Raw genomic sequence first — 27,812 nt, forward strand, 5'->3', positions numbered from 1 at the left:
TTGGTCAGAAAACAGTAATTTTAATAAGGTCTCAGCTATTGCACACGTCTTAGACACGATTTAGACTCTCTCCAACTGTTAGCCAGCAAATTTAGTCTCACTTTACGTCTGTCTTTTGGATTGGCCATCTAGATTTTTATCCTTCACATCTAAGTTGGCTTTGTGTAATTACTGATGAAGGAGAGCAGTTAAAAGCCTGGAGACTACTGGGTTAGTACGCATCAAGCTACCATTAGAGTAAATTTTGAGCTTGTTGGTATCGTCTCAAAGTGCTGACAAATGTGCTGACGAAACACTACGTAACGTGACTGATATTTTGAGTTTGAATACAACAAAAATCACGAGATGAAATCCAACAGGTATCAAATCTATAATGTTACTCTTAAGTTCATTTTTTTTTAAACAAGCAATTCAAAGATCTAGGCTAGGGATGGCAATCATTGAAGACTTAAAATATTCGTTGAAACCAAATTTGTCCCCACAAATTTCCCACTATTAGAAATATGTGATTATGCGGTAGATTCTCTCAGACATCTCGTCTTGTTTTATAGCCACACACTGCAGCTACGCTAAGCAACAACCAATCACAAAACAAACGCTAAACACTTCGAAGAATTCATTCGTTCGATAAAAATTGTTCTAGAAAAACCAAAACCAGCTCAAATTAAATACTAATAGTCTAAAATACAATTACCCGTCGAGCAATACATTTCGAATCTTCAAAATTACTACTTCTTGTAAAATTGCTTGACTAAATAAAACTAGTTTTTAACAATCTTGTGTATTCTGTACTATAAATTGCTGGTTTTCACGTGACGTCACTAAATTTCAGACTTCAGAACTATTGATCCTCCTGAGATTTTACTTTCATGATGTATTAGAGCAGCTAAAAACTAATATTCAGACAAATTTTCACTCCAAATGGGTTCTTGGTTTAGTGATAGACTACTCTTGAATTTCTAAGCTTTTGCGTGACGTGGCCTTTACATGACGAGCGAGAGAGCTGTTATGTTGGTTTAAAAGGTGACTTATTTAGGGAAATTCAGCTATCTGAACAGTTCTTGTATTAGAATAAAGTATTATTGTTACGTTTATGAGTTCTTAGAGAGATAAATTCACGCTTTTGTAGCAAAACTCAGTGACAGATGTTTCTGCTGGTTTCCGGCCGCCATGTTGGTGCCCATCTAGGTGGGCACCAGCATGGCGGCTCCATACAAATCTCTATAAATTTGGGAAAAACGTTTCTCCTCATATCTTCCGTAAGAAAAATTGCTGTGACCTGAATCTTGGCGAGAGTCGTTACATATCTAGCTTCTTTCTATTTCCAGATTCTAGACTAAATCGATTGAACGGTTTTTATTTTTTATTTTGATCTATTTTGAATGGCGTGACACTGAAAACCAACAATAACGCTAACGTCGCATTAAATCAAACTAATGGCTCACAACTTAGAAATTACAATGCTAACTAAAATGGGAGTAAAAGCCAACCAATTTCATTACTTTTAAGTCCTCGAAACATGGTAACACACGTGACCGTTGGTACTGTCATGAACAACTTGCACGGTTGTAGTCAGAGAGAGATAAACGTTGTAGTGTGTACATTAGGAACTCGTACATAAAAAGTCATCATTTTCCTCTTTTTAACGGACTTTTAAGCCCTTTTTGTTTAGAAAAATCTCTCATCTCCCTCTTGTCATCAATATAATTATCATACGTATCATTTTCAGTATAAGTATAACATAGGAATTATTAAGTGGTGTTGTCAAATTAGTTTCCTTCGAACTTTTGCAGAAGGGGAAGTAAATATAGTACGAACACGAGGAATAGTCATGCAAAGAAACTCTCTTAAAGGATTTTGTGGCAACATAATAACATGCTATAACATAGTAACATGCTATAACATAGTAACATGCTATAACATAGTAGCATTGATTACGGAATCAAGGAGTTAAACTCCTCCAGCCGCGAATTAAATTTTCTAAACTCCGTGTCTCCCCAGGCCTCCCACAGGACCAACTGATAGCGCTCCAAACCGCGTTCTGTAGTATTCACGCTACCTCTTGGAGTCTCCAGCCGACGCAAACAGACCACCTTGTCCATGCCACTGCTGACAATTTCATCCACTTGACCATTTTCGTAACCTAGAAGATTGTCACTCTCGAGTTGAGCGAACACAAGACCCAAAGGAACATCATCATTAAATGAGTTGACGTTCAGTGTTAGCACGTCACCAACTCCTCGTCCAATCCACAACGTGCCATTCACTAACGAAAGTGCTGTCACACGATTAATTGTGCCAGCAAGTATTCGTATCCTAGGTCTCGCTGCCCACGGTTTACTAAGTGGTGACTTGTTGCCTTCATCTTTCTCCTGTCGCCGTTGAGATTTTCTCCTGGTTGAACTCATAAGCGAGGGAGTTCGAGAAGGTGAATTGAAAGGCTGCCTTAACGACGTCATAGAAGCACATGGACGGGATATCGAGCTTTCAGAGCCTAAACTTTTTCGTGCACCTTCGATGAAAGCTTGACGAGTTTCTTCGCGGTCAACGAGCTCAAAATCTGCACCTTCCCTTTTGTCGACAGCTTCTCTGGTTACTGTTTCGGTCTCTTTTTCATCTTCAACATTGTTGTCTCCTGTCTGTCTCTGGGCTTCAATTGTAATTTCAGGAATAGTTTCAACTGATAATGTCATAGATAATGCATCACTTTTGCCATGATTGGAAGTAGCGTCGCATCTCGATTCTATGACTTCCTCGCCGGAGTTTCGAATATTATCGATTGCCGCTGTTTTTTCGATTAAAGTTGGAACATTTTCGGAAGAATCTTCGTTTGTTTGAAAATCTTCGGTTTGAGCGTGAGACTCCTGCGGGGTACTGCTAGCCTGAGCAAGAACTATGATACTTTTCGTTGTATCTGCGCTACAAAAAGAAGAAATTCCACCCTCATCGGAGACGGTTTCCGCTGGTAGGGACAGAGAACGGGAAAATGCCTGAACCTGTTTCGAATCCATATTTCTAGAATCCTCATGACGATCATTTTCTGTTGTATTTCGACCAAAGTCAGAACCAATTCGACGAGGAAGTGAATCCTCTTTACGCAAAGAGTTTGTTTCGTCGCCTTCTTCATTGATACTACGATCCATCGCCTCTTTAAACATCGATTCAGTGAAAGAGGGCTCGCACATATCAGGTGGGTCACTGACTGTTCTGTCACGACGGGAAGAGCGTTCATCATTACCTTTTCTTGAAGTGAAACGGCGGGACTCTACTATGTTTGTGTCTAAAACTTTTCCAACTGGACTGTTAACATCACAGTCAAAAATATTGGTCAGCTGACGACTGCTAACTTCCCATTGTAAAATTTTCGATGACCTCCTGTCCGCGCACCAAACACGTGTTCCGTCCGTTACCATGATCCGGACATGCGTCCTTTGCGTTTGGTACACCGCAATCTCGTCCAGAATGACCAAGGTGTTGGTATCCACTATCACAATCTTGTTGCCGCATCCAACCCACAGTTCTTTATTATTGAATACGAGAACCATACATTTGGTGGGCATACCAGACTGACCAAGGTTAACAACCTACAATAAGTGAACACAGCTATGTATCACTAAAGAGTAACCCACAACCTGTTAGTGCCACCAGAATGGTCTTCGGCTGAGAAGTAAATGAATTTTGACCAAGAATAATCCATTGTCGTTAGACGTGTACATGTTGTGAACTTATGTGTAATACCATGTTCGCAATATAACGTGCAATCGTTAACAATAAACTGTTTCAATCTCTCATTTCAACTGTCACAAAGGGTAAAGTCTTTCTCCTTTAGTATTTCTCGCAACTGAAAAAAACGACAACATACACAACAAACCTGAAAGTTAGACCACTTGTCACTTTCCTTTTTCAACCGTTCATCCTCGCCTTTCGTTTCTAGAGTGACATCAGCATGCGAAAATCTTCGTGCTAATCTAGTTTTAGGAGTGAACACTATCAGGGTACCATTGGCAAGAGAAGCAAATACACTTTTAACTCTTGTGCCACTCTATCAATGGAAAAAAGACAGAAACCTCAATTAAATGTGAAGTTCAAGATACTCTAATCTTGGAAGTTAAAAAACTAAATGGAAGTGTTTGATCCAGGCCAAATTCCGTCCAAAGGTATTTTTTCCCATTCACCTTTGAAAGGTACTGGAATTGTTACATTTTAGCGAGGTTACTTCAGTTGCCTTTGTGTCCATTTCTCTATGTAGCTTCGAAGGGAACCATTTTAAACACCACTAGTGCATAATGAGGAAGCTCCCTTGGAAGAGAATTTAACGCTGGCTGCGACATACAAATGTACGAATACAAAACACAAAACCATGGCAACTATATCATAGTGACAATATTACACAAAAAACATTGTAGCTATACCTCAAGCTCTGCCTTTTCAGGAAGGTCCTCATCTGTAGGAAAATACTCCGTCAACAGCGCAAGAACTGGAGCCTTAGTGGTATACGACCACAGAATTGAGGGATTACGCCAGGACGTCCGTCCGAACACCTCTATAGTGCACCCCTACAAAAATGGTCCCTGTCAGATTTACACTCTTATAGACATTAAAAATAAACTAAAAGCAACACTAGAACAATTTTTTTCTCTCAGTTTCGAAATTAATCATATCCACTCCTGAGTACTGCAAGGAAGAAGTTTTTTCTTTTCAGCTTGTTTGCGATTAATAACAAAATTTATTTACCTCCGTGCCAAGCCAAGTTCGATTTTCAACTCTCGTCATGCAAAGCACTCTATGTCCCTCACAGTTTTGTCCTTGTGTATGGAACACTCCTGTCTCACAGTTGATTATACTGTAGTACCGATCATTTCGTTCACGACTCCAAATCAGAATAAAGTTCGAAGCGATCTCAGTTGAAGAACCCTCCATAGCCTCAGGGACCTTGGGATTGCCTGCAAGAGTGCGCAGGTAACATAAGTTGACGAGTACATGAGCAAAGTCGACATCTTTTACGGATGGAAAAGACCCAAATGAACGAGAGAGATAATAAAGACACAAGCAACACGCGCACTTATACCAAATGATCCAATGGCGATAAGCCGTCGAGTCTTACCAGAAGCAACATTTGATAAGGCATAAATTGCTGTAACTTTCTCCAACAAGTTTTCATCAGTGGCTGGTAACAGTCGACACTGACATAAGAAAGCTGGATCTTCCATCTCTTTTAAAATTTCGCTTGCAGGAGGACGCTTCTCTGGCAACTGATGCCAGCATGATCTACAGAATGCAAAGCAACATAAGTTATGATGCAAGTTACAAGGTAAAGTGGGAATGAGAATTACGTGTGAATGGGATTTAATTAAGCGTTGACCCACATGATCCAAACCCTCTATAATAGTTTTACATGCATCACCACATTCAGAAAAAGTACTTAATATCTTCTTGCGGTGGGTAACTCATTCAGTTATAGTTTTTCCCGCCTTCCTTCTCCTGTGAGGTGGTTTCATTATCCCAAAGAAGCCTTGCACTACCAATAAACTGAATTTCCGTGGACAATCTTACAAGGGTATTAAGTGTGTGAAGCAGAGGTATATCATTGACAAATTCTTACCTCATTAGCCGTTCTAATCTTGGTAATTGTGAATCTAATTCAAGCTGAGGTGAAGGCCGCACCCCTCGTCGAATCGCTTTCTTGATGTCCACGACATTGCGATAATCACTAAAAGGACGACATCCTGTCAGCAGCTCAAACAGAAAAATTGCAAAGGAGAAAATATCCACCTGGAACAAAAAAAAGAGGAAACATAACTGATGCATTAAAGAAAGATGTTTTTTCGTCTTGTCACGAGCGTGGGACAAAGAAAAAATTCTGAGTCCTCATGAGGAATCGAAACCTCGGCCCTTCAGATTCCGCGCTCAGATGCTCGTAACTAATGCACTTTGACAATTTTACTTGTAGGTAGCACAATATCGCTTAACCTTTCTGCTTTTATCACTAAGTCTGTGATTTCATTACCTTTTCATCGTAACCGACTCCAGTGCGAATTTCCGGAGCCTGATATCCTGGAGTCCCTTCCTCTCCAGCAACTCCTTGAGGTGTGGCGAAACACGAGATTCCGTAGTCAGATAGTTTGACGTTCAATAAAGCGGACTCATCCATGGACCAAACTAAAACATTGTCGGCTTTCAGATCTCGATAGATAATGTTACAGTCGTGGAGATACCAAAGGGCACTGGCGACCTGAGGCGATAAAAAGAATTAAAAGCGTTGAAAGGAATTGCAAACATGCTGTCTTTTTCTTTTGAGCTTTGGTGCGAAAGCAAGAGCAAAAGCAAACAAGAGGCAACACACGGATGCCTGTTGAGGGGTTCTGACTTTCGTACTTGCTACAGGTCAACTCTTGTTTGTTTGTTTGTTGGCTGTCTGTTTGTTTTCCTGTCTAAGGAAGGAAGTAAGCGGTTTATGGTAGCAAACGGTTTCAAGTCACCGCATACGTAAGAAAACTTACGAGAAAGAAGCAATCACGTGTCAACATCGTCACAATCCTAAAGCTAAACCTTGGAGGTACCTTTAGACACCTTCTACTTCCAAGGTAATCCTCTAAGGCGTCTGTTATTTCTCTACACGTGACAGATACCTGAAAAGCGATGTTATAGGATAATTCACGCCCAAGAATTGACTCCCTGCTCCTGGAAACTTGGCTGCCTTCGTTCTCTCGAGCTTCACGCTTTGATGAGAGCTCGTCAAGGACTGTAGCTAAACTACCAAAAGGGGCGAGCTCCAAAACAAAGCATAGTGGACGCAGAGAAACAGCAACAAGTCTGACAACACATGGATGATTCAATCGGCAAAGGACTGCTACCTAAAAACACGATCACAAAGAAAATCCTTGCTACTCTAACAATTTCAAAATTATCAACTAAAGCAAATTAACAACCTAATTCATTACGAAAATAAGTAAAATTAACTGTTCGAAGAACATCTTAATACTCTTGAATCATTTGCTATCTGCCGCATATTTGGGGAATATGGCTGAACTTAGTTTCTTATGAATAATGCCCATCTCTGTCATTTATTCATTATTATTGGTTTTGTGGAGGGAGATTGAAGAAGGGCTGGAGGTTCTTACCGGGTGTGTTATAAAACTAAGAAACAATGGTGGTATGTGAGAGCAACAACTTCTCGAGCGTTTACTTGCAAATAAGCGACCCGTTAGTGATGTGTAGTCTGTAATGCAAATGAAAAGCTCTTGGGAGTGAAACGAGGGGATTAGGGTGGCGTAGGGCAGGGTAAAGAAAAATATGACACTGTTAGTTACTTTTATTACAAAAGATTAGAAACTGATATTATGTTGCTTTATTATTACCTCTTGACGTAAGTCCCAGAAAGCTTTGACAACCTTAGTCCTTTCCAGTTCCTCCTCCATGTCACGTTCAGTGTTGGCAGTGTACACATCAGATCTCCGGCCACTTGAGCCCTCACTCACATGGGACCTATAACAGGATCCACTTAAAGTCCTGGATCCAGGAGAGGGCCCAGTGTTTCCAAGTCCGCTGTCAAGGAGAGAGCTGCACATCGGGAAGAGTCAAAGAAACCATAAATGTCACGCAAGGGATTTACCACTTCTAATGAATAATATTTAGGATAATATGTATTCCAAACGTGTAATGATAAAGTGCCTGAGTCCTTAGTCACAGAAGCCCAAACCATGATGTCTGAACACCAGTTAGTTGTAAAATCCTTCGACACGCATCAAGCACATGAACATGATCGTTAACAACTCAACTCATAAGAAGAGCATAACAGAAAAGTTAAATTTGAATTTCTCAAACATTTACCCAGTTTGGCCTATAGAGTGGAATATTTTCACCGCCACAGTCTCGTTTCGATATGATCCACGATACACTTCACCAGAGCCACCACCGCCAATCTTATGTGATTCTCGCGGGTCGAACTTGAATTGAGTTTGATCCACAAGTAACTGCCGGGGTAGGTCTGCCATTAACAAGTCCGGGATAAGAAGCGATATGGACACCACTCTATCCGGATGGGAAGGACAGCTGATAGTTGAAAAACGCATCGCAGTTGCTGCGCATTCCGTCAGAGTGAAATTGTGCGGATGAAGAGTTTGCAACATAAGAAAATTAGAGGGAAGAGTGGATGGAAACTCCATAGAAACAGATCGTTTCATTGATTTGCGGTGAGTCATCCAGTTGATACAAAGCGGACACGGAATTAAACGACGGACCAATGGCAACCCATACATGTCAGTCTCGTCGAGACCTACAACCAATTATTTTAAAGGTGAGATATCGACTGTGGGTATTTAACAAAAGAGGCTCAACCAAATTAACTCTCAGAGCAAACCAGCCACAGCTACACTGATAACTAGGTGAAGTTATTTTTTCTCTAAACGAGCTGGGCTTACAATATTTTTCCGACTATTTCACGGGTTTCTTTTGTTTTCTTTTTAGAATTGCTTCTGTATCGATTCTCAAAAAATAACTTATTTTTCACAGGGATTGTGATTGCTAACCCAAAGCAAATAGCTTCAGTATTTTCATTTACCCGGATACCATTCCGAAATGAGAGCGTCAATCTGATCGACAATGAATCCAATAGCAGCAAAGTCTCGCTGTTCTGACCATACAGTGATAGCGACACCATTGATTTCTTGGAAGATGGCCTTTCCTTGATTTACAGGGATCTTGAAGAAGAAATACAGAGTCAAAAATAGTTAGTTTCAAAGGCAAACAAAAACATCATGTAACGTGAACTGACTTTTTTTAATAGCAATCAATGCAACACTTAAGGGTCACAGAAAAGAAGAGTCATGTAACACAAGGATCGTACGATACAAAAAGTCACGCACCAATTCTTGGTATGATTCCACCTTGAAGTAACCTCCCTCATACACGACACCAATCCCCTCCCGCCAGTAAACCAAAGAATAGCTTTCTTCCTTTATTTGCTCAATAGTCCGCCATCTTTGAACGGACACAATAAGCCTGGTAATGAGTCGGCTCCAGAACCCACTCGGCGTGTAGGCCATCTGGTAATTCCTACACACTGTGTTGATGTTTGAATTGTCTAGTGAGCTGATGCCACGACTACTGGAAAATCTGCCCTGTTGATCAGTAACATACAATAGTAAGTCAGAAATATTATAAGAGTGCATACTTTTACTCAAGTTCAAGTACTGTGAAGGTGAGGAACGTGAGTAATTTAGCCACACCTGTTCGTTTGACTTTTTTCTCTTGGCCATCAACTTCTGAAGCTTGTGAAGCTGCAGTCCTGGTTTCTCTTTTGGTAGCATTGAAGGAATTAAAAGCTGTTCCTCGTTTATAGAGAGAGCAATCTCGAAACGCTCCATTAGTTGCAGATACTGAAACAAGTAATTATTCAGTCAATAAATCCATCAGACGGCTGATCGGTCAGTGTTGTACAAAATATGACTTTAAGGCTCACCTGTAGTATAAAATTTTGGGGGAATTTGGGGTCTCTCAACACCAACTGCAAATCCTTCTTCTTCATGACACCGTTAACAATAAAAGGATTTCTCTCTCGGACGGTGACAAGAGTCGCAATAAGATCACAGACCCAAGCAGGGTCAATAAAGTAAAGATGATTGAGGCCCCGCAGCTGATCATTGTAGTGAAGTAACACACCATTCTCGTGTAAGAATCTGGTAGCTAAGAGAAGACGGAATACGCCCAGGAAAAATTAGTTTTTTTTAAATACCACAATACGTTCAGCTCACAAGTTACTGGTGGATAGGCATGTAGTTAACTGAATTTTGATATTGCATCTCTCGGACGTCTGTTTCTGTTTTTATATTATTATTATTATTATTGTTCGTTTGTTTCTCCGAAAACGCTAAGACGTGAACCACGTCAGAGAGATCTCAAGAAGTTCGCGAAAGGTTTCTTATCCTCATGACGGTAATTCTTACCCATTACCATAAACTGTAGCAAAAAAACATGCAAAGTTAATCCGAAACGCGACAACGAACCCGAGGTCTGAACAAACAACAACAACAAAAATCACCTTCATTCCCAGATATCAGTGGTGAGATAACGCCAGTGACACTTGTAGTCGTGTTCGATGATGGAAGCTCACTTACCTAGTGTTAGCTCCTCAGTATCTAAGATGTCATTCTGTGGACTGCACTTGGCGAGTTGCAAGATTTCATCTTCCAAGAGTAAGGGTGGTTCGCCTGTGGTTCTCCGGCGCTCAGCCTCTTGTATAACAGCTTGTTGGAGGTCGATGTAACTTTGTGGTACCTGAAGAGAATTCAGAGAGAAGTAAGAAACAATTAAGTCATCAACCGATTAGCACTCTGACTTTTTCAAGCTGAACAAAGATGAAGGAGGCAAATGAAATAAAGGAAGAACAATGTTGACGTTCCGTCTATCTCATCATAAATCACGGCTGTTTCGAAAATCAAATAGGAAAGGAAAACAATAAAAACTAATAACCATTCGACCAATGATGTTTTCTCCATGATCCTTGACTTTTAACGCCTTGCTGTAAATCAGTTCTTTCAACTCCGGAATGTTCTCGCCAGTCGTCGGCGACACAACAATATTGCCGACAATCTTCGGAAATCCTTGGTTGTCCAAATACTTCCGCCCGATGCTTTGCTTCAGTGCATCCACGCGGTCTTGTCGATTTTTCTTCGGAAGCAAGTCCAGATGTGTTCCGACAATCAAAACTTCGGAAGACGGTGCACGAGCCTGAAAGGAAGCACAGGGGAAATTTTTCAGAACCCTAGTTATGTCATGACACCGGAGGTATACCATTTTGGACAATGTGGTTATCACTTTGTATAAGAAACACGTCGATCATAGGCGACCTTGGAGCAATTTTTAATTGAGAGGCGAACGTTATCCGGGATTGCGTGGGATTCGCTTCCCTTTGTTTTAAGAATGGCCTTAAAGATTCGTGATACTCTCTCAACCAATCACGTCCAAAACAAAAACCAATCGTTATACTTAGCCATGTCCACGCATCAGGTTGTTTTTTTACTTGTCTTGTTTTTTTTAGTTCTCATTGGGGCCTTGTGACATTTACTTTGCACTGATTGATCATTGTGGTTACTTTGGTTGTATTTCTGCCGCACCCAATCGTAAAGCTCCTCATGTAATTTATCCTGAACAGTGAATCTTTCTAATCCATGGGTGAAAATGAAGAATAACTAATGCTGCGTGCGTAGCTGACCTGACAAACATTCGAGTCAGGTTTGTTCCAGTAAAATGACTACAGCATTTAAATCACCACCTGTATGTTGAGAAGCCAACGTCTCAGACTCTCCACTCCTTCTTCTCCATGTGTCACGTTCCACACGGCCAGGTACAGAGTATTAGGCGACAAAAACATTTGATGAGCCGCGTAATAAACATTTTGCCCCGCAAGATCCCAAGTGCTGAACGTTATTAATGGAGCGTCACTCTGGTAAAGGAAAAAAGGTCAGAATCTAGAGTATTTCAGTTCAACTTAAGGTTCTAATATTCTAATGAAAATGTTTGATTCATTTACTAACCTGTGTTAAGAAGCGCTGTAATGAAAACCTTGAACTGGCCCCGATCTGAACCTGCCATTCGTCAATCACAATTCCCACAGTGGACAGGTTAGGTGGCAGTTTTTGACCTTTTAAAGCAGACAGCAAAGTTGTCTTCCCTCGACCCTTAAAAAGTAGATGTAATTGTAATCAATGGAGGTTGATTGTACGACTTTAATATTAAACCCAGAACCTAGGCCATAATAATTCGTAACTAAGAGGGAAAGTACTTCTTACCTGTAAACCTACCACCATCAGTTTCATGCGGTAATACGGCACAGACTTCCGAAGAGTTGCTCGTAAGTATGCCAGCGTGTCTTTTGGTCGGACACCAATCTCACCTGAAAAGAGCGGAGACAAACGGCATTTATGGATGAGCGCCCAGACACATAAGACAGGAGAGAGGAAGAACGAGTAAAGAAAATTTAGCAATCGTAAAGTGACTTCGTCCTTTTCCCACCTCCTCTCTCTCGCGACGCAAATTTTCCGTCTTTAAATTGAAATTCATCATTAGAGGTCCAGGTCAACGCCAAGGTCACTTACCAGGTCTGACGTGTTTAGGAATGCCTGAAAGATTTAGTTTGTTCAATCGGAGCTGCCAGCAATCGCGTAAGTTGCCAAGTTCAGGAGGAAGTGTGCGCAGTTCAGGGTTACTGCATGAAAACAAAACAACAAAATAAATTACGTAAAAAAATAGCATTACCTTTGGAGAGAATGTGAGTGAAAGTTATCAATCATTCATTTCGAATTAGATTCCAGCTATCTTCTCGTTGCTGTAAACGAGGCTAAGGAAGGAGATACGTGCCAATAACTGGAGCCCTTAATTGCTCGCTTTCACCCAGCGGCAACTTGAATTAAACCTCAACACACCACTCTAATCAACCCGTAATTACATTATAAAGGGTAATTAAGGGAAGAAGACAAGAAAGAGATGGGTGAGGGAGAGAATAAGATGGGTGAGGGAGAGAATAAGATGGGTGAGGGAGAGAATAAGATCGTAACTTAGTTCTGCCCTGAAACATTACTATAATTCTTACTTGCTTAAGTCCAGTTCGATGAGGCTCATCAATCCGCAGATACTTAAGGGTAAGGAATGCAAGTTGTTGTCGTTTACAGAAAGTGTCTCTAGCATGTGAGAAAATAGTGCTGTTGGAAATTCACAGTCAGTCTTTGTTTCTTGACCATCTTCTGAGCTGGAGGCTTTGAAAAATTGGAAACGCTTCAGTGTTGAAGAACCCATCTGTGACTCGACAAGTGGTTTGGCGGATAACTGTAGAGAGTCAAATCAAATTCATTCAATTAAGATCGATCACAGATCACAGCCAGCCAGGTAGAATAAGAGAAGCGCCTTCCTCCAGATGTTCGTCACTCAGAAAAGCAACAATAATTTTCACTTATTTTAGCCGTTTTACCTTGTTGAAGGAAAGGTTTAGCTTATGCAAAGTGCTGCATGTCCAGAATTCTGGCTTTGGCAACATTCGAATGTTATTGTGACTCATGTCTAGATCTTGAAGTCCTGACAACTGACACAAGCTCCAAGAAATGGATCCCAGATGATTGCTTGAAAGATAGAGACGCTTCAGAGAGGTGCCCCACACCATTTCCATGTTACAGGAAAAACTGGTTAACTTATTGTGCGAAAGGTCAAGGATTTCCTTTGAACCAAGAAGACAATAATCGTATTCAATGAGTTAACATATCAATTCTCAAACAGAAACTGTACATATCAATTCTAATAAACAAATGAATAAGCAGTGAAACGACAACAACATTCATCTTACCAAGGGGCATTTCCAAGCCATCGGAAAGTCTCGTAGATTATTGTGATCCAGATATAGTTTTGTGAGCCCGACAGCTCCCTGAATACCGTTAGGTAAACTTTTTAGCTGATTGTATGACAATGTTAGAACCTTCAGTGCAGTACAGCCCCATGTGTCGCCATCAGCTTCCTCGCCCTCTTCCAGCACGCCAAATAAGGAAGAGATATTGTTCCGAGCGAGGTTTAGTTTCTTCATTGTGGGTAATTGAAACAAAGAGACAGGGGCGTATGTCAGCTGGTTATCAAAAGCTGATAGCTTTTGTATCCTGTTGGATAAAGTGAATGTTATATTTGCGTTCGATGAGGCATTTACACGTAAGAAGACATGCCACTGTGGCTAGATCAAATAAACCGGCTTCAGAAATGTGCCTCTTCGCACTAATTTATTTTGAGCTGACTCCGTGAGAAAACGTGATTTGTGAGACAGAGTGGCTAATATATAAATTTGCTCGCAGGATGTTGGAGGATTTACGTTCTATATCTGTCATTATGAGGGAGGTTTTATTTTCGAAGATGAATTACGGTGAGAAACAGCGTGAGAAGTTGCAACATTTTAATCACTGAGTATGTCCGAAGATGTACCTGGATTTTACAATATCTGATTAATACGGTTAAGTTACAAGGGTTCCTTACAACTAATAAGTTTGTTCATTCCGATCCCGTCGTTACAGTTTTTCAACGTCTCTTTTAAACGTCAGTTTCCTAATCTTAAAATGCAAGATCAAATAGCGCAATTCATTTGCTTGCTCCTCAGAATCGAAGTTACTTTCCCTTCTTTATATCAGTCAATGATTTTCTTGTTGATGCTCAGTACGAGTCAGGCAGAGGACGAATTAGATCTATATCGACTTGCAAAGGGTTCACAGAATCTCGATTCCACGAAAATAGAAATGTGATACTCAGGAACAATAACCAAACACCCTGTCGTTATTTTATAACAGCATTTAACTTAAGAGACCGTCATTCCGAGAAAATTCCGTTTCTGGGAAAAAACCGTCATAATCAAGTTACTGTCTAACTCAAAGCCGGAAGCTTCGATTTCACCTATTCTCATAACATCAATGTAGACATGAAAACAAAGTTGGGAAGGTAAAGTTAAGTTCTTAATAGGCTGGGGTCCTAGTTTTAATTAATCTCATTTACATGTGCCCTCTCAAAGGGCACATGTAAATGAGAGTATAAAACTTTCACCTTTTTATGGACAAAGCGTTTTACAATTAACAAATACATTATTTCCATACAGTATGGCGTTATACCTTGTGTAGCTGCTGATAACTTCTGGTAAATATTCCAATTGATTTTTAGACACATCAAGCTCCTCAAGGGCTGGAAGAATATCAAACAGCTCCTCCGGAAGCTCCTTAATGCAGTTATCAGACAGGTCAATACTCACAAGTCTTGCTGACAAGTTAACAAACCAAGCTTTATGAATGGCGTACAAATTTTTTTTACTCCAAGCAGCAGAAAACATTGTTACACTTGGATCAACTTCAAAAGAAAGTGCTGTCTTGCGTTTGTTCCTTGTTTCTTTGGTGTATCTACAGCCAAATGAAAAATACAAATAATGTCATGGCACATCAAGGTTGCCACATGATACCTTGATTTATCAAATAAATTTTTCTCAGAAATTACATATAAATATTAAATTTCAAAATTTTATTTTCATTATCAAAGTGTGAGAGCCATGCCAACACATGCAAGCTTCCCATGTCCTCCTGTTAGATGCAATATTATTGTCCATCATGTATGTATCTATTATCTCCTGTGTCTGTCTCCAAGTGCATGAGACAGACAGTGATCAAAGTTTGTTTGTGCTGCCAATCAAACCCAGCAAACTAAATACTCCAAAAGATTTTAGTATCCTACCTCATTAGAGCTTCTCCAATAAGTTCCCAATAATTCTCTACAAGATCACAGGTCACTTTGGCCCCATTTTCAATAAGGTAATTAACAACAGCAGTCTGATGACCTTCACATGCACCTTTGAGAGGACTGCCTGGTGATTCCCTTCCCTGGGAGTCTAACAATGTAGATGGTGGGTTCACATCAACACCTCTCCTGATCAACAGTCTTGCCAGCTGGACATGCCCAAGTCTGCATGCCTCATAGAGTAGCAATGGTCCATGGGATCCGAGGAGACTGGGCTGCTCAGATAATAAAAATTCCACCACATCATGTTTTCCAGATTTACAGGCAAGTAAAATTGGTGACAAATGACCAAATACAGGATTATGTACAAATGCACCTTCTTTTAACAAATATTTTGCAATGTCTGCATATCCTTTTATACATGCAACACATAAGGGAGTTCCAATTTCTTCAACAGCTTGATTGACATTAGCACCAAAGGCTACAAGTTGACGAACCACTTCCAAATGACCATTTTCACAGGCCACATGAAGAAAATTTCTGGGCAAAGTTGAGCTAGTTACATCTTCTCCACAAATTAGCTCCTTTACTACATCTTGATTGTGGTAAATGGCTTGTAGTAGTGTGTCAAGATCACCTGTTGTGCAGGCTTCAAACAACTGTTTCCTAACACCTGGAAACAGAAATGATAAATCTGAACCAAGATAACTCTTTTTTATGCATACAGTGTAGAAGCAGTCGTATGTCATGATAGATGTTACTTATCTCTGGATGTAACTAAAAGGGGGATGTCCTTAGCTGTTGGTTAGGGGTTGGGTTAGGGTTAGGAAGGGATGATTAGTAGACAAATCTAAAGTCAAAAACTCCCCCAATACTATACAATAGTTTCGACTTTAACATGTTTTTACAAATAATTGCTTTTACAACACAAAGTGATCACCATTTCAGGTATGATACCAAAATTATTCCAAGTGCATGCTGTATTTGAAATATAAAAAAAAATAGCTGAGTAAATATGCATTTTATTTTCATAGATGACATAAACGCGATCAACGAACTTCGGTCGTAACTGCAACGGAACGATTTCTCTTTAACACTTGGAAACCCCGTACAATTAAAAAAACAAAGCGTAGTCGCCATTGTCTTCTATTAACCAAGAATTGTAAGTATTATTAGAGAAGAATGCCAGAAAGGAACAACTAATTATTTCTTTAATTACAAGACACTCGAAATCTGGTGTACCGACACAAAGAAATGGGCGCCTCAAGGAACAAAATCACTGCGATATCGACACACTTACTGAGGCACAAATTACTTACTGTTACTTAAATGGCTCTCCATATTGCTTCGATCTGGATCGATCGTGAATCCCTCATATATGTCATCAATTGCAATGGAGAGTCAGGAAACGCACACGATAACTAATTCTTACGTTTACGAAAGCAGACAAAGCGCTTCACTTCGAGATTAAAAGGTGGACGCAAAGGAGCATCAAAGATCAGGTCCTAATAAAATCATCAACACTCGAAGGAGAGCAAAAACAGCTGTTATTAAGACTTTCAGCATTATATTAGCATGTTTTGTCACGTTTCCGCATTTTCTGCGAAAACTATGTTTACCTTTGCTCATAGCGTATTAATCTATGCACATCTTCCAGGAATCCTTTTTCCCTCTCTGTCTGGGCACAGCTTTCGACTGAAAATGGAAGATCAGCATCGTATCATCGGCTATATTATTATGGATTACCCAGAGACACCGTGAATGCTTCTTGTTTCCAAGAAAGATCTGCATATCTTTCCGCAACTTCGTACCTCTACAGTACTCCAAATATGGAATATTTTTCTATATTTGGGAATACAAAATCCCGTATGCAAAAAACACATTTCGCGGGAAATTTCGCTAAAATGGCGTCCAAACGGCCAAATTCCAGCCAAAGAGGTTACTTTGATTTGATCAAAAGAGGAAAATCTGCCGCTGCAGGCCAGTCTAATGAAGAAGATGAAAACGCCAGCTTTGTTGATGGTTCGATAGTGCGTGTGAAGATGCGAAATTTTGTGTAAGTATTCAATCTCAAGGAGCGCGTGACTATGTTTTTCAGGTCTGATTATCATGTGTATGTGTGAGTGATGCTTCTTTCGAAGATCATAATTACCTTTGATGTTCTTTTATTTCGTCTTGGATGTTTTAAACACATCCAAGATTTTTCTTAACTTTAAATTTTGTTTTAGGACGTATGCAGATTGTGAGTTTAAGCCGGGTCCACATTTAAATGTGCTTCTTGGACCAAATGGTATGTTCCAACATCCTGCTGTTTTATAAATGAACTATAGCGGGAACCATGGGGGAGGGGGTGGGGGGGGGGGCAGAAGGATTTAAAGAATAGTAGAGAAATGGAGTGAATAAGAGACAGTCAGGACAAATTTAAGATATGTTTGAAGCTAGGAACAAACAGAGAGGAAATGGAGAAAAGAAAAATGGAAGAGATAAGGATGATGAAATAATGTACTATTTCCCAGGACTGTTGCTTCATGAATGAATGTGTACATGAATACACTTAGACACAATGATAATGTTGTGAAGTGAATGGAGGGCTTCTCTTGTCAACAGGGACTGGCAAATCATCTATAGTCTGTGCAATCTGCCTAGGGCTTGCTGGTTCTACCAAGCTGCTTGGCCGAGCAACAGAGGTAGGTGTGAACCACTAGAAATTTTACATATATATATATATATATATATATATCTATATATATATACACACACACATATATATATATATATATATATATATATATATATATATATATATATGCAGTTAGTTATATATATATATATATATATCTGATGTACATTTAGTGCTCTCTATTCCTGCATGTTTACTCAACAGGGTTGCACCACAATTTGGTTAAATGAATTTTAGAGTTTGTGGAACTACATTTACATGTTGGTGAACCCTGTATCACTTGTATGATCTTCGATATAGTGTCTATTTGTTTGTGTGAAAAATCTGGTATACACAGTATTTACTTTGTCTGGCACTATGTGCAATTAGGGGGTGAAAAATTTTTTAGCATCTTGAGTGCCTATGGCTGAAATTATTTTTTGAGACTTCAAGAGTACAATTGACAGTCTGTTATTAAGTCTTATTAACTTGCTGATAATAATATCTTCTTAGGTAAGAGACTTCATCAAACATGGAGCATCTCAAGCCATGATAGAGATTGAGCTGTAAGGAGCTTTATTTCCCTTATTAAAATGTGTATTTTTTTACAGGGTGAGGGACAAGAAACCCAGTTACATGATTTTTAACAGTAGTGGGAAATTGACTAATTTCAAGCAGACATCCTATCATTGTAATATATTAAGGTTTGAATTATTTTCTTTTAATTTGTTTATCCATGTATAATCACATCTTGTAGACACAATTCAAATGAAAGGAATCACATTATAACCAGAGAAATGTACAGAAATGAGAATAGATCCAACTGGAAAATTAATGGAAAGGGATCAACAATGAAAGAGGTATGCATACATGTTCAGTGTATTAGACTTGAAAGTAGTCATTGACTCTGTATAAACTGCTTCCTGCTTTGTGCAACTGCATGTATTTTCCCTTCAAAAAAATTAAATCAGAACTGAAAGGCCTATCAAATGGTTTCCATTGTATCAAAGAAACTAAAAAGTATGCTGTTGTAATGTAAAGGTAAGTGTGTTTAGGTACTTCTTTTTTCTTTTTTCTTTTTTTTTCTTCAGTGAAACATCTATTTCATGCAAAGCTTCAGCTGATTATCCTTGAAAGATAATGAAGTCTTTTGTTTTTCCTGTCCTTAGGTTCAAGAGCTGACCAAAAAGTTAAATGTGCAAGTTGGCAACCTTTGTCAGTTTCTTCCACAGGTACTGAAATGCACGACACACATGATAGTATCAAACACAATCCTCATTTAGTAATTGATTTAACTATCTTTCCTTTTCTCTTCAAAATGCCTTCTCACAGGATAAAGTGCAAGAATTTGCAAAGATGTCTCAGCAGCAGCTTTTGGAGGCCACAGAGAAAGCAGTGAGTAAAACCAGTGTGGCATTTAAGCATTCAACAGAAGTACTTCTTCTTTAAAGATACATGCAATTTTTGGTAAACAATCATGTAGGAAAATGAGTGTTGCTTATAAGTTTCTTTATTCATAGGTTGGACCACCCAAAATGTTTGATAGCCATCAAAAGCTCATTGAACTCAGGAAACAAGAAAAAGAACTAGAGGTTATTTGAGCCTGGAGTGGTGGACGCAACATAACTGATGAATATAAATTTTTCATGAGTATTCTATACACTTGCTTTTAACCTATGGGTCTTTTGTCCTAAGTAAACAGCTAGAGTGCTTTTCAATTTTTCCACAATTCTGCTATTTTACCTCTTAAGTCCATGGACATGCACTTGTTGAAAATTGCATTATAATTCAAAATTCCATCATTCACCTTCCACATTCAGAATGGATTATGTTTTTTACTCAAAAAATATTTATTATGTTTGCCTTTATACATGTATGAATAGGTTTCCCTCAGAAACGATAAGGAACATCTGGAAAAATTAGAACAGCAAAATGAATGTCTGGAACATGAGGTTAAAAGGCATCAAGAGAGAGAGCGACATTTACAAAAAGTGCAAATATTGGAAAAGAAAAGACCTTGGGCTGTAAGTCAGAAATTTTATGTAGAAAGTGACATTTTTATACAAACCTTTAAACTGTCATTCCTGTTCATTGTTCATAAGAGAGAGAGAGAAAGAGGTAGGGAGTCTTTCTTTCATTGTTTAATTTATAATTTACTAATCTATTTCAGGAATATGAGCATGCCCGAAAGAAGTTTGTAGAAATTAAAGGTGAAAAAGAGGGGGTGAAAAGGAGGCTGGATGAAGTCAGAAAACAAAATGAACCAATGCAGAAACGCCTTGATGAAATAACAAGAAAAGTGAGACACCTTGAAAACTCAACCAGAGAGTTAGTAAGTGAACATTTAAAATGTATAATTTTCACCTTCATTGTAAAGGGTTACTATTAACTCACTACAATGTCCAGTTGTAAAAATGTATTTCTCAAGTGTTTGCCTGAGAAGGGAAGTATCTTGAAGACTTATCTGGAACAGCTGAACTGAGGACTGGGGGAGCTCCATTTTTATGCATGAATGGAATAGATTTTATAAATGACATGCCTCCAGACCTTGATAGAAGCCTTCACCTGCCTTTCAGTGGCCTCAGCAGAAAATTGTTGTAAAGTTTACCTGTGGGTAACACTCCTGAAACACTCAGCTTAGCTTTGATATCCAAGGCTCTGTCATAAACTGGATGTTTAGGTTAAATTAACAGACTAAAAGATGTGCATTTGCATGTGCAGTGTATCTTTGGGCATTTACAAAATAAATTCATAAATTATATCCTTCTGATGTGGACTTTTTGTCAACTTTACACAGATGGAGAAAGGCAGTGAAGTGTTGAAAAGAGCCAAGTCAAAGAGTGAGCAGATTGAAAAGAAAGGAGATAAGGTAACAGCTTCAACCTTATACCCGTCACAGTTTATGGACATGTTTCTATTTTACTTGAGTTAAATATCAAGAACTGTGAGGCTTCTCAACAAGGAATTTTGACAAACTCTTGGCCTTTAGTCAGTAAACATCATTGACAACACCATTGACAACAGTGTTCAAACATAAATGTCTGTTGCATTGCACACTGTAGATAGAAGAACTACGCACAGAATTAAAAGATCTGAAGGAAGAAGAGAAGAAGAGACAAAAACGGTAATAGCACTTCAGATATGTACTGTTTGTAATAATTATCATTCGTTGATTACTTGTGAGTGTTCAGTTATATGTAGGGTGCATGAAGACTGTGTGTATGCAAATCTAACTCAAACAGGAGATGAAAAACTCTACAGGTTTAGCAATGAAAGAAAATCTTTTAACAGTCATAACTTCATGTACCAAACTTTTGTATAGAATGAATGACTTGGAGAGGGTGATAGATGGACTGAGGAATGAACTAGACAACCTACCAGACCCATATCATTTGCAGGTACCCCCTCCTGGAAAATTTCAATGTTTGTTGGTTTTTTAAATTTAACTTTAACTTTAATTTAAATTTAACTTTATTTTGTCTCCGCCTGGCCTCTCCTACCTTATATGAGAAGTAGCTTACATCCAAATTGTTGTTTAGTCACATGCAGAAATATTACATTATATTTTGGTACACCAAATTCCTCTGGCTCCTGAGATAACTATCTAGTTACAGCAAAATAAGTGAAATACATTTTTACAAGTACATTTTTACAAGTAAGGTGGCGTAATGGGACAGAAAGGATCTGGTGATCAGGTGATCTTTTCACAAACCTAATCTATGCTAGAAAGGGACAAATGAAAGAGAACAAAACAAGGCTGGCAAACTAATCATGTGCTAACAAGCTCTAGACAAATTTAATTTGACTCTACAGCATTGCAGACACATTGTCTATGTCTAAAAGATTGAGAAGCATCTGATATTTACAATATTTCAGACTCAGTATTTTAAACTTTTTACATGATTTTCCTTTCCATGCAAGCCTCGTATTGATGAAATCAATGTTGAAGCTCGACAAAAGAACCGTGAAGTGGTGACCATGCAAGGGCAAGCTCGTAGCATCAGAGATGAGGCAGATAGCTTGAAGGCTCAGGTTCAAGGTGATTTTACAACAGAAGCTTTTACTATTATGCATACCTTGTACTTTCTATGCAGGATAATGATGCGCCTATGCAAGTTATCTTGTAACAATTATGCAGATTTCATTTTCTGATTGCCGGTAAAGTTTATTGAATGTGTTTCAATCTTACACTGTTTTTTCAACACAGACATAAGGAGCAGAATTTCTGAACTTGAAGACATGAAGAATCGTCGATTGGAGCATTTGCGGAATAGATATAAAGATACTTATAATGCAGTACTTTGGTTGCGGGCAAATCAACACAAGTTTCATGCTCCTATCCATGAACCAATTCTTCTTCAGGCAAGTTGTGCTCCCATAGCTTGATCAAGAAGGTCCTTTGCATCATTTACTAAGTACATTGTTCTACAAGGAACTTCATGTCATCCAGGCCTTGTATTCACTTCAGAGATAACTTAGTTCTCCTGTCTCTCCAAACGGATTTTACACCATTGACCCACATTGTACTTAAAGAAAAGGAAACATGTTTATACAAAATCATTATCATTTTTATTGTTTGCTGAAACAAGCAACTTTGCATCAAGTGTGAGGTAAGACTGAGGCCATATTTCCCCTGATGCAGCCTGCAGGTGGGAAAAGGTGAGTAAATGACAAAGATGAGTTATCAGGTTGAAAAGGGGCTGAAAGGGATGTTATGGAATAAGAGGTAATGAGCAACTAGCAGATGCTTGGTATTATACTGATGTTGGATGGTATCCAGTACCTCACATGAGAAAAGTCTACACATGGAGAACATTTTGCAGGAAAACATTGTGTTATAATCATACTGGTAGATAGAATATGTTGCATTTTGATTATCTCACCCTGGTCTTATCATTCATAAAAATGGATTTTGATTTTACATTGCAGGTTGTCATATCCAGAGTATGAACACAGAGTACCTATCTGTAAACTAAGTAATTACACATAATTTATGAGTCTAATGGTGATCTTTTGTTAGGTTGAAATGAAAGATGTGAAGAATGCTAAATTTATTGAAAGTGTTATCAACCAGAATGATCTCCGAGCTTTTGTATGCAGCAACAGAGATGACTTAAGACTATTCCTAGATGAGGTACAGTATAGACATAGAATGAAATTTAATTTTGAAATAGTAAATCTCTCACTATGTGTAATTTGGAGAGTTATTCCAGTATGGGTCACCACTTGAAAGTAAGAATGATAGTGTTCAGGTTACACTTAGAAATTGAAGATTCTTTTTGGATTTATGACTCAGCATAATACTAAATTAAATATATTTTCCATAATTATATAAGTACTCTCTTAAAGCTTAATATATTTTGCAGGTGCGTGACAAACAAGGGCTTAGGGTCAATGGGGTTGCACCACCAGAAGAGGCTTTGGAAAGCTTCATGTCATCACGATCTTTAAAGGATTTAGGGTTTGTGGAAAAAAGATACATTATTTTGCCTCATCCCTCTGAACATTAGGCCACCCCCCTCCTACTTTCTCCCTTCACTCCCACCTCTCCCTCCAAAATTTTTTTGGGTTTGGACCCCTCCTATATGATCAGCCCACAATATTGAGTGTTGATGAAACCAATGTGGCAGTATTTTTGAAGTGAACCATTTGCCAGAACAGGAGGAGTGCAACAACAAACAGCACAAGCACAACAGCCATGTGCTCAACATGACTTTTTTTTTTAATTAGCCCTTAACCCCTTTAACTCCCAAGATCTCATTAGTAATTCTCCTTACTGTCTGCTATATAGTTCTTGTAATGTTAGTTTGGAGAATTTAGTGTTAGATCAACTAATAATCCCCTAATTAAGATTTTTCTTTATTCTCATCACTTGTCTGCTTGATGTTGTATTGATATTGTAAGGAGAAATTCTGTCTTGGTCACTCATGGTAGTTAAAGGGTCAATATACAAACTCACCATACCTTTGTCACATGATTGCTGACTTTTAATTCAAAACTGAAACTTTGCATACTGCACATGATTGTAGAAATCTCTTAAAATCTAAAACTTTTTCGAAGTATGCTTTGTTCAAGTGAACTGATTCATATAGATTGCAGAAAGAAAGTGGGATACTGTTTAGTTTTTTTGTTACTTTCAAATTGAGACTCTAAATTGAATCGATGAGAATTCCATAATTATGTACCCGATCCTGTGGCTATTTGAAACCTTTTTTATGTTCATGTTACTGTAGGAAGTGGGGTTTTCACTGTTATCTGAAAGACTTGTTTACTGCTCCTGATGAAGTGATGCGATATCTGTGTCATCAATATCGTCTTCATGAAATTCCTCTAGGGAATGATTGGACAACCAAGAATGCAGATAAGGTGGGTTGATTCTCACAATGAAATTTTGATACATGATGTATTATAATGGTGTATATCTAAACCTAGTAGGATGGTTGTGCTGCAGTAATGTTCAATTGGGAACTTTTTTTTCTCTTGAATGGACCTTTTAATGTTGGGGTAGTTTAAAAACAATGTACTGATAAATGAAATCACATTCTAAACATTTTACTCATATTTTGTTTCAGGTGATCAGCGAATCAGGTGTTACAAGTTTTTACACCTTAACTTCAAGGGTAAGCCCACAATTGACAAGACATTCATCTAGAGTTTATTACCAAAAGAAGGTGGTAGATAGTTTTACAAAATTATGGAATCACTTAATTATGGATGCCCTTAATTATCTTGCTCCTATTACCAAGAAGTGTTACAGTTATCTGGACTGTACATAATTATATGAGTAGTGTGTATGGCTTTCTAAATTGGCATAATTGTGTGTTTTTCTCCCTTAGTACACTGTGAAGCGGTCTTTATATGGCAATCGGGAGAGATCAACTGTAGTTGATCATGTAAGGTAGGGAATTTTGTCTTGCCAAACTGACAGTTATTCAACAAATCAATAAAGGAGGTACCTGTTAGTTTCTAAAGGAACTGCAGTGCTGCATCACTGGGGGAATTACAAAATAATTGGTTTTATCAACTAATTTTTTAAATGTAAACTGGCCACCATAAAGAGGTTTCTAATTGCGTTTCTTACAACACCGTCAGCCCACGCTGTACTTTGTGGAAGAGTGAAAAACAAAGAAAACTTAGTTGGTAAACACACTTTTTGAACAGAAATGAAATTCACTGAGAACTTGAACCTGAGAAACTTCAAATATGTGACACATATTGCCTAAAAAGCCATGTGCAAAGAAATACTGAATTCTGAATTTTTGGTCGTAATGGCAACCGTTCAGAAAAAAGTTGAGCTTGAACTTTCTTTGGAGAAGAGTACGTTTCCTCGCGATAAATAAGGACATTTGCTGTCAGATGCGATTATTAACCGTGCGATGTACGACTATTAAGTTTAAAAGGCAGTCAAACACGACTATTAATGAGTTTGTACGCGATTAATATTTGTACTTACCACGATTATTAATCGTGGTAGAAGATGCTTTCAGACTATTAATTGCAAGAAATGCCATTTGCGATTAATAGTCTTACTTAAAGGACTTTTAATTTGCACTCTGGAAATTAAAAAACACTCCGTTAATTAATAAACACCTGACAACTTTAGGAACTCTGACCCAAAACCTTAGCTTTACAAACCCTTAACAGCAGTCAGTTTATATTATTGACTCAGTTGATTAAAACCAAATTATCTTGAAAGTTATTCAGTAATTTGGATACCAGATGATAGGGGTATAGCACATGGGTACAGTACATGGGTACAGTTTGCATTGATCAGTTGATGAAATGCTCCCAATATACACCAATTAGGTGTGTGTTCTACTGGTATTTGTAAAGCTAGAATCACCATTGTGCCATTTTGATTTTCCAGAGATGCCAGGTTGTTTAACATTGCTGTTGATGCAGAGAAGAAAAGACAACTTGAATTGGAACAACAGGTACATTGTGCACTCTTTGACTATTATTTGAGCACTCTCCTTGTTGACTATTATTTTACGCAGTTCTATATAACATAAGTTAATGGTCAATTCCAGGATGTCAGCCACCAAGTGCAGCAAAAAAATGAAGAGTATAAAAGCTTAAGTGAGAGAGAGAACAGCTTACATAAGGAACTGGAAAGTCTGAGAAATAAGAAGGTTTGTGGTCACTTAAAAGACAAGTTCTCTATGTGGTATCTGTGGAATAACTGTTTATCTAACCTCAAAATACGTCATTTTCACGACATATTTATACAATGTAAGACTAAAGTGAAAACATAAAGTACCAAAATTTGTCACAGATAAACACTCAGGGTATGCACACAAGTAAAAGAACACAAGTCATGTTTTAGGGGCTAGAGTAACTCTGCACAGAAAAGTTTATTGTGAATTTACAGTTTTGAACAGTTTGTCTTAATCATAATCTCCAGCAGGGTCATTGTACTGGCAGGGTACAGGGCAGGGTATCAGCTGTTGTATATTAGTTCTTGTTAAATGATTGTTGCTAAAGGTAACATTTCATTTTTATGAACACCTTTTTTGCCATGGAACCATTTTTTCTTTTTGACCATAACAGAAAGAATTAACTTCACAAACACAAAGGAGAAGAAATTTAGAGAACCAGCTGGGGGCCAAGCAAAAGAACCTGGAAACAATGCAGAAAGCAACACCAGACTTAGAAGGAAAGGCAGAAACAATACAGCAACAGATTGTGAGGATTAATCACCAGAGAGCACAACTTGCTATGGAATATAAAGATTTTGTCCGTGTAAGCATCATGCACACTCTTATTATTGATAGCAGGGAAACAGGAGCTTAAAACTTTGTGTAGTATGTATAGGTGACAGTTAGTGACTACTGCATAATGAAACAAAAAGCATTCAATTTTTACACAAATGAGCTGTGAATAATGTTAATGTACATGTAGGTGAAATGGTTACATGTACTATTTTACTGGTAAGTAACTTTTCATAGAACAGTCTCAATGCTGGGTGAAAAAATTGGCAACTGTTAAACATAGTTTTGCTTCACTTGCTAGGAATGCACCACAGTTTCCAAAGAGAAACTGGTACAGAGTCTTCAACAGGTGCAAACCACTGTTGAGAAATCCAAAGTGGAAGAGATGTTCAGGGAATCATCACAACAGCTGAACATGCTTGAGGTTTGTTTGGACCATATGTGGTTCATCATATATAAAGAGGATAAGACATGATTTTGGTCATAATGCTGTAATGTTATGAAAATGTGTCAAAACAGATTAGTTGTCCTCTGTAGTCATTATCCTTTCACTGTACACTAGAGTCGATGCTTCTAACTTTGTATGTTTTACCTGTGATTCTTAAGGGAGAATATCTCAGAATAAACAACACCTTAGATGTGCAAAAGAAATTGGCTAAAGACCTGAAAAAGGTTGCTCATGAGAAAACTGGAATTCCTGATGGAGCAGATATACCTGATAAACTTAAAGAGGTAAATGAAGTTAATATCAAATTTATCTGATGGAAGCAATTTCTTTTGCTAGTTAGGTTTCCATCTTTAAATTTCTCAAATTAATATTTTATTTTAATTTTTAAGGCATTTAAGCTGTATCCTGATACACTAGAAGAAATAGATGAGATGATCCATGAGGAGAAAGCTAGAATTGAATGCCAATACCAGAGCAACCCACAGGTAGAGTGTAAATATTGTTACATAACTGGCAATCAGTCAAATACCCCTAATGTTGGTGGAAATAGACCTCAGAGTCAGCCAGTCACACATTTATCTGCTCTTAACATCAACTTACTGCCGTGCAAAGAAGATAGTTTGGATGCACTGAACATTTTTATTTTATGTATTTTTTTCAGGTGATTAAAGATTATGAAAGGCGTAAAAAGGAAATAAATGTGCTCAGTGGGAAGGTAATTATGTTTGAGTTAAATGAAAAAAAAAAATGCACA

General features: G+C 38.3%; 2 protein-coding genes across 8 annotated transcripts in view; one reads left to right on the forward strand and one right to left on the reverse strand.

Annotated features, from left to right (window-relative positions):
* On the reverse strand, window positions 1-17,071 carry LOC113682286 (leucine-rich repeat serine/threonine-protein kinase 1). Of its 5 annotated transcripts, XM_089203023.1 has the most exons (27): window positions 16,560-16,716; window positions 15,738-15,913; window positions 15,238-15,515; window positions 14,628-14,909; window positions 13,334-13,637; window positions 12,965-13,207; window positions 12,590-12,822; window positions 12,096-12,205; window positions 11,790-11,893; window positions 11,535-11,678; window positions 11,273-11,443; window positions 10,471-10,728; window positions 10,116-10,275; window positions 9,461-9,684; window positions 9,228-9,377; window positions 8,865-9,119; window positions 8,561-8,699; window positions 7,831-8,275; window positions 7,359-7,560; window positions 6,630-6,854; window positions 6,008-6,232; window positions 5,603-5,772; window positions 5,105-5,268; window positions 4,735-4,943; window positions 4,413-4,556; window positions 3,872-4,042; window positions 1-3,584 (listed from the first exon to the last, which is right to left on the reverse strand). In XM_089203023.1, exons 1-27 carry the CDS (start codon window positions 16,579-16,581, stop codon window positions 1,935-1,937), a joined length of 6,858 nt encoding a protein of 2,285 aa, XP_089059149.1. In that variant the 5' UTR covers window positions 16,582-16,716; the 3' UTR covers window positions 1-1,934. The 5 variants fall into 5 exon arrangements, with proteins under 5 accessions (XP_089059149.1, XP_089059148.1, XP_027055244.2 ...); XM_089203022.1 differs by lacking the exon at window positions 16,560-16,716 and adding an exon at window positions 16,860-17,071 and having other exon boundaries at window positions 15,238-15,913; XM_027199443.2 differs by having other exon boundaries at window positions 15,238-15,913; window positions 16,560-16,698.
* The window catches only part of LOC113682282 (structural maintenance of chromosomes protein 5), a 13,498-nt gene continuing 2,741 nt past the window's right edge, over window positions 17,056-27,812 (forward strand). For 2 of the 3 annotated variants that reach the window (XR_016185640.1, XM_027199435.2), the window contains exons 1-27: window positions 17,056-17,296; window positions 17,469-17,530; window positions 17,848-17,927; window positions 18,413-18,465; window positions 18,657-18,759; window positions 19,069-19,131; window positions 19,232-19,294; window positions 19,420-19,491; window positions 19,783-19,923; window positions 20,070-20,231; window positions 20,697-20,768; window positions 20,962-21,023; window positions 21,222-21,297; window positions 21,821-21,938; window positions 22,107-22,261; window positions 22,920-23,033; window positions 23,266-23,360; window positions 24,133-24,265; window positions 24,472-24,519; window positions 24,736-24,797; window positions 25,767-25,833; window positions 25,930-26,031; window positions 26,450-26,641; window positions 26,912-27,034; window positions 27,217-27,342; window positions 27,448-27,543; window positions 27,720-27,773. Coding sequence is in view for 2 of the 3 variants with exons in the window: in XM_027199435.2 (XP_027055236.2) it covers window positions 17,070-17,296; window positions 17,469-17,530; window positions 17,848-17,927; window positions 18,413-18,465; window positions 18,657-18,759; window positions 19,069-19,131; window positions 19,232-19,294; window positions 19,420-19,491; window positions 19,783-19,923; window positions 20,070-20,231; window positions 20,697-20,768; window positions 20,962-21,023; window positions 21,222-21,297; window positions 21,821-21,938; window positions 22,107-22,261; window positions 22,920-23,033; window positions 23,266-23,360; window positions 24,133-24,265; window positions 24,472-24,519; window positions 24,736-24,797; window positions 25,767-25,833; window positions 25,930-26,031; window positions 26,450-26,641; window positions 26,912-27,034; window positions 27,217-27,342; window positions 27,448-27,543; window positions 27,720-27,773 (2,721 nt within the window). In the remaining variant the exon portion in view is untranslated. The remainder of the gene's footprint in view (window positions 17,297-17,468; window positions 17,531-17,847; window positions 17,928-18,412; window positions 18,466-18,656; window positions 18,760-19,068; window positions 19,132-19,231; window positions 19,295-19,419; window positions 19,492-19,782; window positions 19,924-20,069; window positions 20,232-20,696; window positions 20,769-20,961; window positions 21,024-21,221; window positions 21,298-21,820; window positions 21,939-22,106; window positions 22,262-22,919; window positions 23,034-23,265; window positions 23,361-24,132; window positions 24,266-24,471; window positions 24,520-24,735; window positions 24,798-25,766; window positions 25,834-25,929; window positions 26,032-26,449; window positions 26,642-26,911; window positions 27,035-27,216; window positions 27,343-27,447; window positions 27,544-27,719; window positions 27,774-27,812) is intronic. The other variant, XM_089203025.1, reaches the window with a different exon arrangement.

This window comes from Pocillopora damicornis, chromosome 4 (assembly GCF_964200805.1).
Source record: "Pocillopora damicornis chromosome 4, jaPocDami1.2, whole genome shotgun sequence".
Taxonomy (NCBI): Eukaryota; Metazoa; Cnidaria; class Anthozoa; order Scleractinia; family Pocilloporidae; genus Pocillopora; species Pocillopora damicornis.

Coding starts and splice junctions, on each gene's coding strand:
- LOC113682286 (XM_089203020.1), bottom strand. CDS start 16,581: ATGGAGAGCCATTTAAGTAACA. Junction 12,823..12,964: donor TAAACCTTTCCTTCAACAAG/GTAAAACGGCTA, acceptor GACTCTCTACAG/TTATCCGCCAAACCACTTGT. Junction 6,233..6,629: donor CCTATAACATCGCTTTTCAG/GTATCTGTCACG, acceptor TTATCGCCTCAG/GTCGCCAGTGCCCTTTGGTA.